Raw genomic sequence first — 11,072 nt, 5'->3', positions numbered from 1 at the left:
AAGGAGGAGAGAAGACAGTGTCAGAAGAAAAAGAAGACTGTCAAATGAAGGAGAAGAAAATGAGATCGGAGCAGGAAGGACAAGTGAAGTGAACCCTCCACTTTATTCTGGACACCAAATCATAAGGCTTTGGTACCTGGGCCTGACAGGGAAACTTTGGACCTTCTCATCTCCCCAGGTAAAATGAAATATCCGTGTTAATGTGTTCACTTTTATTACGGAGTGTCAGGAAGCACAGAGCTGCTGGGGAGGGATGTCGCTGATTGGCTAGAGCGGTCAGCTGGCACTCTAAGACAATCAGTAGCTCCCCATTCATAAAAAAGTAAAGCATTGTTATGAACCGGGAACTAGCGATTGGCTTAGAGCGTCAACTGACCACTCTAGCCAATCTGTAGCACCAATGCCTGAAGTCAATCTGCACTTCCTGACACTCCGTTTCAGAAGCCGAATACCACTCAGCGACCTGGAAATCTGGAGCTGGAGGAAGCCTTTGGGGTTAAACCATTTGAGAGCGGTTTAACCCCTTAAAGGAAAGAGCACCCAGGGGCTTGCTGGCATCATAGCATTTTCATTTTGACAAAGTTGTTATGGTGACTAGAATGTTCCTTTAATTTGCTTAAAGGAACACTATAGTGTCAGGAATACAAACATGTATTACTGACACCATAGTTGTGAAAACGCTATTCACCCTGGCTTTATGTGATAGTGACTATGCTCCTCCCCTTCATGAAATGTCAAAAAGGGACCAAGCATGGATGTCATTACAATTATGCCGCCCTCCCGGAAAAATTCCTGCGGATGCCCATGGATAAGGGGTTTATTAAAGTGGTGACAAGGGGTTAGTAAACCAGTGACATTGGTGTTACGGTTGCCTCCAGGCTGGCTGGAAGTTGGACCGTAGAAAAGGATGCTCCTAGCGCTCACCAAAGGACCATCAGCACCGCAGCCACCATAGGCACTGCAGACTCCACGAACCACCGCTGCTGGGCTGGTATCTCGCCGTCTGCTCTGCGCCCTGGACCTACGACCAGGCTCCAGGTTCCAATAGGCGAACCTCTTCCTTCTGTAGAGCGAAGCAGGATCAGGAACAAGAGCTCTTACAAGAGCTCAGTAGCTAAGGGAGTATGAAGAGCATAGCAATCCCTGTAGTGATTATAGCTGTCCCCTACAAACATGAGTCGAGGCTGCAAGTTAGAGGGTCAGAAGAGGTCTGAGATGCTGGAACACCCAGCCTGGCTTTTATTGAGGTTACATGCAAATAGGACACTCCCAGGGGGAGGCATAAAATCACCAATCACACATCTGGTGCAACCCGCACATTCCCTCCCCTCAGATAAACAGTTAAACCAATTATTACATACAATAAAAATACACTTTTACACACACTGTAACTTTAAAACCATACATCCAATTTCAATAAAAGTTGCATATTCAGACTCAGCATACATCAAACATAAACACTTCCAAAAATCAGCCAAATCCCTCCAGTGGATCAAAAGTTAGCTGGAGGTCCCTTTATGACCGACCGCAAGCACAATTTCCTGCCCAAAACAGTTCCATAGATTTGGGCTGTGCGGTCGGTCAATTTCATGCCGAAAAAACGACTAAGTCCCATTTCGAACGGGACTTAGTCTCTGGAGCTGCAAGTTCAGTATGGAAGAAGGTAAGGGTCAGCGGTGTTCGGCAAAATGTGTAGCCGATTTTAGTTCCACAGAATCTTTAGCATACACCGCTGACCGCATTCGAGTAAACCAAGATGGCCGCCGCCACGTGCAATTAACCGGCAGTAACCTCACAGCCTGGGAGGTAAATTGCCTGCACACTTTAGCTTCTGGGTGGTCCGCCTGTGTAATACTTGGTTCAGTAAGCCCTATTTACTGAACCAAGTGGGGGAAAGCCAGGAACAAGTTATTTTACAGGTCTGGGGACATCGTCTAAAAGGGGCATTGTTCAGCAAGGTCACAATATGTCCCCAGACGGTTCTTAAAGGGCCATACACACCCAATAAAAGTTAATACCTTTTCAGGGGCACAATCTTCCAGGGGCCATAGTCATGAGGCAGGAGGCTGGCAAATAGGCTTCTCCACAATCCAGGGAAGCAGGGCAATTTTTCATTTAAAGGGCCAGTTACAAATAGCCATTTGTAACAATTGGTTTTGTAGAGCAGAGCAGAGGTTTTATAATGAGGGGCAAGGGTTTTGTAGAGGAGGTCAGGAGTTAAGTAAAGGGAGGTCAGGAGTTAAGGGATCACTATAGGGTCAGGAACACAAACCTGTATTAATCCTGACCCTATAGTGTTAAAACCACCATCTAGCCCCTCATGCCTCCATAAACATAGTAAAAATCTTCCTGTAGTCAAGCCTGAAGCTGTAACTCTGCATGCTGTTTGCCTCAGAAAAACAAGCAGTCTGCTGACATCATCAGAAGTGGTAGTCTGATCCAATCACAATGCTTCCCCTTAGGATTGGCTGAGACTGACAAGGAGGCAGATTAGGGGCAGAGCCAGCATGATTCAAACACAGCCCTGGCCAATCGGCATCTCCTCATAGAGATGAAATGAATCTCTATGAGGAAAGTTCAGTGTCTGCATGCAGAGGGAGGAGATACTGAATGTTTGGATGCATTTTAGGCAGCCATGACCCAGTAAGGATCTAAGGAGCGGCCAGTGAAGTTATCACTAGGCTGTAATGTAAACACTGCATTTTTTCTGAATAGTGTTTACAGCAAAAAGCCTGAAGGTAATGATTCCACTCACCAGAACAAATTCAATAAGCTGTAGTTGTTCTGGTGATTATAGTGTCCCTTTAAGTAAAGGGTGGACAGGAGTTAAGTAAAGGGGTGACAGTGGTTTAGTAAATAGGGGCAGAGGTGTAGTAAATGGGTGACAGGGGATTAGTAAATGGGTGAAAAGGAGTTTAGTAAAGGGGTGACAAGGATACAAAGACATATCAAAATACCTGATGCCGCTAATAATTGAAATTATAGCTATGCAAAATTAACCCATTAAGGACAGAGCTTCAGAAGCTTGTCTTTCACTTAATGACAACGGCATTTTTTGCATTTTTTTGCTGTTTGCGTTCAACTGCAATTACATGCATTTTACTAATTTATTGCACAGACGCATATTATATACCGTTGTTTAAATTGGTAATCCATACGCTAGTGAGTTTAATACCCCAATCATTAAAATTTTAAAATTCTAAGAACATTTTCAAGGTGCTTTCTTCCATCATCAGAAACCAGAAGGTTTAAAGTTTATGGGGATTAAAAAGTTGAACAAAAACTGGAGAGGTGGTGATTTTATTAAAGAACTTGGCAAGTCTGAAATGGAATGGATATATAAATTAAACACATTAATCCCCTATGGTTTGAACGCCGATTTCGAACTCTGCCATTTCCTATATTACGACTTTCCCACCTCACTGTCCTCTATTATTTTACTACTTCTATAATCAAAAGAATTTCCCTTTTGCCTGACTCTGCCATTTCCTTTTTCTTTTTCTTCATGTGCATTTACCATAAATGATTTTAAATATCAGTACAATAAGAATAGGAAAGAAGTCTTTAGAAATATTCTCCAGTATCATTTATAAATGGAATAATAAAAGTAAAAACGATATAAGTGGTACCAACACGGGAGATAAATTTGCGACACAAACAAGACCAAAATTAGTTAACTACCTCTCATCTAAATTAAACGGAAGAACAAGGGTTAGAATTTCGAAAAAGATACAAAATGAGATTAAAATTGCATGAACAAACGAATGTATAAATCCTGTAATTTATGGAAATCGTAAGATATCCCTAGATATGTAATCTACAGTGAATATAGAAATAAATTGAATAGAAACTAAAGTAATTGAATATACTCATGAATTATTATTTTTTAGAAAGGAGACAATTGCAAATAATGTATCTAGTCTCTGCTAACTTATTGTAACAAGTTATCTAATTGAATAAAGCAAGAAACGATACAGTCATGTGTAAGATATATAAATTATTATAATGAATAAAAACACATATTGAATACTTTTTTTTCTTTTCCCCTTCTGTTTCTTTTATTTATGTATATACGAACAAATATGGACTGTGGAAATTAACGGGTTAATATTGCCCGATATGGGAACGAACTCAATACGAAATGAACATAGCTGATGTAACCCCAGAAGGGAAAAGTACTGTCCGTCTTTGAGAGTAAGGTGAGAGGGAGGCATGGACCGCACACGTTCTACCTGTGGGTGGTAACAACGTGTTGTGGTGTACCTGCTTTGACCCTTCACCTTTAATTTCAGCGGTATTTAAGAAGGATAAGGAACCAAGGGACTTTGAATTCATTCTCTCCGGTTGAAGAAGCCACGGTGAAGTGGTGAAATGCGTTCCGGTTTTAGAGGGCATTGCTCCATTTTTAAAAGGACATTGTTGCCTTTTTATTTTTTAACATTGTTATAATAAATTTAGTTTTTACTTTATTCATTTTATCCTGGTTCCCGAATTCATTCTAAACAGATGGGAGTGCAGTCCCAAACCTGCACAACGCTTTGGAATTGAGTCATTCATATTGACTCCAGTTTGGTAAGTACCCATTTGAGAATTTGTTTTATACATTAAGGATAATATCAGCAATACTGCGCAATCGTATGTGCTCTCATTCCCCCCTGCAGGACAAGAAATTTTCGTTCTGAAAATAGGGGTGGCTCGCCTATACGGACCCAGAAGTGATTCACACCAGAGCTGGGTCTATAGCTCTTTGTGTGTGAGTTTAAATATTAGTATATAATCCTTGTAAAATCATATACGATCTATACTATGTTTAATTGTCTTTTATAGATATCAACACATTTTCGATATTCAAGGGAATACTCCTCATTTTTTTCAAAGGTGAATCATATCATTTTCATAATACAAAAGCGCTACATACTCATTCAAACATTGACACACATGCAGATACAGAAACACACAGATACACATGCATTTACAAAAGGACGTACAGACTGATACACAGACACACAGATACATGCAGATATACAAACACACATATACTAACAAACAGATACACACAAAGATAAAGATACACATACAGACACACAAACAGACAGATACAGTGACTGACAGTGAGATACAAAGACACATGCAAATACACAGACACAAGTTTACACATACAGATACACAGGCAGACATATATACACATGCAAAGAAACATAAATACATACAGACACACAAAAAGACACACAAAATATACACATGCAAAATAAACATTATTAAGCCACTGTCTCTCCTGCTTCCTACTTTTCCGTGGGATAAGGTCAGCTGGCTCAGGATGTTGGGAGTCAGAGGAACTCCCAGGCTGCACCCCCCTCCTCTTTGCCCCCTCCGCTATGTCTTCCTCTGCTCCTTGAAAGCTGGGAGGAAGTGACTGGCCAGCTGTCACTTCCTCCAGCAATTGCATCATTAGAGAGGCCTGGTTGCGCTATTTAAGCACCGCAGTGCAGACTGGGTCCCTGAAGTCACATTGCCTTCGGGTGGCCCTAAGTGCATGGGTCATCCAATGGCTATGTCACTGCTGGGCCAGTGCAGCTGTGTACTGGCCCCTAAGGTATGCTAGTAGATAACGATTGCAGGGGTTGATAATGTGGCCAGGCCCCCTGGAGTGTAGGGCTAAAATAAAGAATGTAAAAAAAAAATAGTTGTATGTGAAAACTCAAGAAGAAAATACATAAATAAATGTTTGTGGATTTTTTTGATAATCGAAATCTGACGTTATTAAATATAATCAAAATTAACGTCTATTATCTAAGAATCTAATTTTTTTTTTTTTTTAGCTTAAGTGCAAGCCAATATAGTAGATCAAATAAAAGAAAAATAACTTGTAGTAAAAAATACACACATTTTGTTTCATATTTTATTTAGTAAATAGACAGAGTGATGATGACATAGTTTAGTGCAAAGCAGCCCCGGAGACTTTACCATCTAAAATCATTGACACAGGTAATGAAAACAACATTTCCAAAGAAGAAGCAAAACAATGTATTACTATTAAAATGCAGCTTTAGATTTATAAGTGGTTTTGTTGTTACAATTTTACATCTGGATTTACAAAATTTGAGACTGACAAAATTTGAAACTGAAAAAATAATTTATTACAATCTTGTAATAATGTATTTCATTGGGATAAACTTTTTACATGAAAACAATCTGTTAGAGCAACTTTTCAAATTATTTATCTACAAAAACTTTCCATAAGATCAATAGTAAAGTTGTACATTGTAATCATTTGAAAAGCTTATCCGAAATTGGAGGTCATACTTGGCAATGCCAAATAGAAAATCTTTGTATTTAGGTTTTTTTATTGTATTTGGATCTTGTTTAAATTATATAGATTGTAAGCTCTCTAGATTAGAGACCTACTCGTAATCTGTATCCCCAGTAATATTTTGGTAGCAGTATATAAAAAATAATGCCTGTCATGAGAGTTGATAACATCCATTATTTAATAACCTTTATAATAATGCAGCTCCTTTAGAGCATTGGGTGCATATAACTTGGCAGCCTTGACACTGGTTGCCTTTTAATAGAGGATGCTATCAATTAAGTTATATTTTATTAGGACCAAAGCCTTTGAAGGGACACACCACTGCCCACATACAAAATAAAAACAAATCACTATTTAGTAGCTATACCCCCAAACAACAACATGCATGCATTTAATTTTGCATTTTTTTTTATTAAGTTTATATCTAAAAAAATCTTTTTTTTTTCCTGCAGCTTTTGCAGCCCACCTTGACTTATCCTGCCCAGACTTTATATGGCTGTCTAATCAGAGACTTCCCAATGCAGCTCAATGAGAAGTCTTTGCAATGAAGGTGATCTGGGAAATAGCTGCCTCTTGAGTTTAGCTCCACTGAGCTAACCAAACCAAGAAACAACCGAGCCTGTTGAGTGCTTCACAGCCAGGGGGTGTAACCAAGTTAATTTATAAAAGTGTCAATACCTATTGAAATCTGCACTTTTTGCAAAATAAAAAAAAGAGGACAAACTCTTTAGTAACAGACCAGTGCTTAATACACAAAACGTAAAAATGTGCAACACATTGTGAATTTTGTTCTATTTGCTTTATCTGAAACAAATATATAGTTATATGTATGACTTAAAAGCTGTAAAGACTCTATATGAATGAAAAGGGATACTCTAGAATTACTCTTTACGATTTCTCTCCCATGACTTACATGTTTTTTCTCAGAGGGAGAAGTCAAACTGAATTTCAAATTTAAAGTGAAAATAGCCAAATTAAAAGCCCAAATCAGCTATGCTTTCATTTGTTACTTTGGCTTCAAATTAACCCTGTTAGAGTATAGTACTCCATCCACAAGACAATGGCATTTATTATGTGTAATTAAATATAAGCAACAATAACAACAAACAAGATAAGTGTGTGCTACGTAAGAGTGCATACATTTAGCTTTTGAAATGATCATTCTGATCATGTTAGAGTTATTCAACTGAATTTTTGTGGGTTTAATTTGAATGGCATTAGCTAAACTGTGAAAATGGCTGAGCTGGAGATTATTCTTTTTCATTCAGATGTGCTTTAAATTTTTTTGTGATATATAGATAACTGTTTCATGTTAGTCTTTGCAGGATTACTACTTTTATCATAGGCAACAAAGAAATCTTATAAGCAGCGTTACATCTAATTTCTTACACAGCTTGCGTTTGAAACACCTTACACATATTGAAGAAAAATATCAGTTTTTACATAAGGTACACTAATTTGTCACCTGTCCCTTTCTAAGCAAATGTAAAGCAGTTGGGAGTTGAGATGTCATTTATGTACAGTCTGATTGTTTCAGTTCAATCTTAATATTTATTAAAATCCAGGTTTGTAAAGGGACAGTACAAAACATGAACAACTCTCAAAGTGCATTAAACATTGAAAAAAAATATATAATGCTTAATATTTGTGCAATGTCCTAAAATGTTTGTAGATTTACTCTTCTTCCACAACCTATTTAATATTCTTCCAACTCTTGCCCTTTATATTCTATTAAGCATAGCTTGTCTGATGCTGCGCAGCTTTGCAGTTACCAGTGCGTTTGAAAAGTGGAGGGGGTGGCGTTTGAATCCTGAAAATGATGGGGAGAAAAATAAATCAAATTATATGGTATTTTAATATAATTTAAGGTGGTCTTTCACCCCCCTCCAAGCCCCACCTGCCCCTTCCTCCCTCCCCCCACACTCCCCAGACAAATATACCATCTTTATTAAATACACCGAATGTGCTAGAATTTCAGTTGAATGCAGTCAAATTATTGCATAAGGCAAAGTAGGGACTAATTTTGTCTAATATATTTCCCCCTACTGTTGACAAATCTTGACAAAATGTTGGTGCTACAATTGTCAAGCCCTGTCACTAAGCCTTAAGTCATCACTAGTGATTACTAAGGTGAAAAGGGCTTTCTCTATGGACACCTCTCCCCAAGTGATGATGCCACCATCTGGTGTCTTTGCAAACTATGCAAGGCCCTAAAAGGTGGCAAAGCCACTTTAAAGAAGTTACAAAGTATGAATTAGCTATTTTACATTCTGATATACAGTATACAGTTATTGTCTTTCTACTTGCAAAGTAAATGTATTTGTACACACAAATTACTGATAACAATAGAGCATTGACCCATATGTTCTCTGTTATACAGGATTGTCTTTTATAACTATCTTCAACTCACTAAAATGGTTATGGTGCTTGGAACCCTTGTGCACAGCCCCTGTTTCTAATGAAACATTTTCCAAACAGTTTCATTAGGCTTTTTAGGTGCATGTAGCCCAGCCTCTTCTGACAAAATAGCCACTCCCTGCTACTGTTGGTATGATTTGATATGGTATAAGGCAGCCTTTTCTTTAGAGGAAACCAGAATTTGGTGCCTGGGGCCCAGAGCATGATAAACAGCCTAGAGCCCACGGGTTAGACAGGGCCCTTGACCATGAATTTGCTTGGCCCCATTAACCTTCCTTGTGTGAAATAAAAAAAAAATCAGGGGGCAAATTGATAACCTTCTTAGGGCCCTTAATCCTTCTCTGTGTTGGACCATAATTAACCGTTAAACCATTTTGAAATTGTTGAAGCAGTTATAGTGTATAGTCTGGTTGAATTTGCCATGGCATTCAGTTGATTCACTATCTGCTTCCAGTGAAGCACTACTATATTGGCATTTTACCTCAAGAAAAATACAGATATTAGTTGTACAGATATTTGCAGAAACTAAAATTTTATTTATGTAATGCACATACAAATATTTTAAAGAAACACAATTATGCTCAATTCTAAATCATTGTAGGCATGGTTATTTTGTGATAATTCACGTTACTCTCAATCTGTTGAAAGAAATATAACAATTATTTTAGTATTCTATATGTAGTAATTTATATGGTGAGAGAATATTTTCACATTTTAGCACATAAAACAATAGGTCTGTGGCGAAACCAACCTCGCCACTGGGCATTGGAGAAGCCTGTTTGCCCGCCTCCTGCCTGCTGACTATGGCCCCTGGGAGATTTGGCCCTTTAAATACAATATTTGGGCATATTGTATTTTATTATGCTGCTGCTGGCCCTTTAAGAACCATCTGGGGACATACTGTGGAGTTACTGGGTGGCCACCATGTCATGTATCATGGTAAGAACAATGGATGAAGCACATGGTGAGAACAATGGATGGCGGCCATTTTAACTCACAGACACTGTTTGGACTTTTCTACACAGTGCCACTTTGCGGGTATTTGGTGCACAAAGACATCGTGCAGTAGTTTTAAACTATACGACAGGGGACACATTATACAGTAATTATTTTTTATATAGCCTGTATATGTTCTGCGGAATCTGCATTAAACTGTATCTTCCAAACCACTGAACAGATCTGAGTGAATTTTGGATATGTGGTTCACCCAGAACCCCCGGTTCCGAGGATATACTTTGTATGGGGTTATTGCATGTTTTGGGGTCCCTGTGATATGTTTTATAAAACTTTATTTCTCTGCCTGTGATAATTATATTACCCATTGTGTTCAGTAATCATATCACAGGCAGAGGGGAGGTTTTTGTGTGGGAGTGTCTGTGTGTGTTGTATTTCAAAACCCTGTGGGCAGTACTATGTTTGTGGATTGTGAATAAAAGAGGCTGTATGTGCCCGTACAGTGAGTTCTGCTTGACCCTCAAAACGAAGTTTTGTCTCGTTATTGGGGGAATTGGATTGTATGCTGATTGCCAGGAGTGTAAGCTGATTGTATGCTTTTCCTGTTCAGCTGTTTATAGCATTCATATGCTTGAGAGCATTCATATGCTTCTCCGGTTCAGTGGTTGTGGTGTATGCTGCAGTGCTTGGAGTCCTCAGGAAGCGCTAGGAGCATCCTTCAACGGAGGTACCCAGTCGGGGTGCCCGTCGATTCGTTACAAGGTCCATTACAGTGGCTACAGGAACGATATGTTTATGAAGTTTTAAAGAGTTTGCTCTAAAACTACAAAAATTAACTAATCAAACAATAAAAGTATCATCATTGCTATTATGAAAAATGATGAATTAAAAGTATTTTGGAAACCTAGCATAGGACTTAATTATATTGTATAGGCAAAACCCAGTCAAACATTATAGGCTGGTTTTTACCCAATATTAATGCCAGCTGAAACTCTAGCAGTCGAACCTGATAACAGGTTGGCTGCTTGAGAAAAAATCTCCAACAAATGTTCTTTCTGAATCATATTTATTGGCTTTTTTTTTTTTTAACAAGTAAGCCTGTTAGTCACTAAATATAGGCTGATATGTAATCAATACTACTGAAAGCTAACACACAAACAAGAATGTGGGGAAAACGAATACAATAAACATATATTCTCACCTTCAAAAAAAAGGTTCCATTGAACAGAGTTTTAAAGGACTCGAGACACAGTGTTCCGGAGTACAGAGCTTGCTAAGGATCCCATGATGCTCTTGTCCAGACCATTCTGTAATGGCAAAACCATATACATCATGGTTCATACACAGTTTGAGCCTCCCATTAACAAAGTACATACAGGATCCTGATGCA

At 38.5% G+C, this 11,072-nt stretch overlaps 1 protein-coding gene across 2 annotated transcripts in view; it reads right to left on the bottom strand.

Moving 5' to 3' along the window:
* Positions 1-7,094: 7,094 nt before the first annotated feature.
* PKP1 (plakophilin 1) overlaps positions 7,095-11,072 on the bottom strand; it is a 448,336-nt gene continuing 444,358 nt past the window's right edge. For both annotated transcript variants that reach the window (XM_063453188.1, XM_063453189.1), the window contains exons 13-14: positions 10,884-10,989; positions 7,095-8,120 (exon numbers count right to left, since the gene is read on the bottom strand). In XM_063453188.1, the coding sequence (XP_063309258.1) occupies positions 10,915-10,989 (75 nt within the window). In that variant the 3' untranslated portion in view covers positions 7,095-8,120; positions 10,884-10,914. The remainder of the gene's footprint in view (positions 8,121-10,883; positions 10,990-11,072) is intronic.

Source organism: Pelobates fuscus, chromosome 1 (genome assembly GCF_036172605.1).
Source record: "Pelobates fuscus isolate aPelFus1 chromosome 1, aPelFus1.pri, whole genome shotgun sequence".
In the NCBI taxonomy this organism is placed as follows: domain Eukaryota; kingdom Metazoa; phylum Chordata; class Amphibia; order Anura; family Pelobatidae; genus Pelobates; species Pelobates fuscus.
The sequence above is the reverse complement of the archived record's forward strand: the minus strand, read 5'-3'. Positions and strand labels throughout refer to the sequence as shown.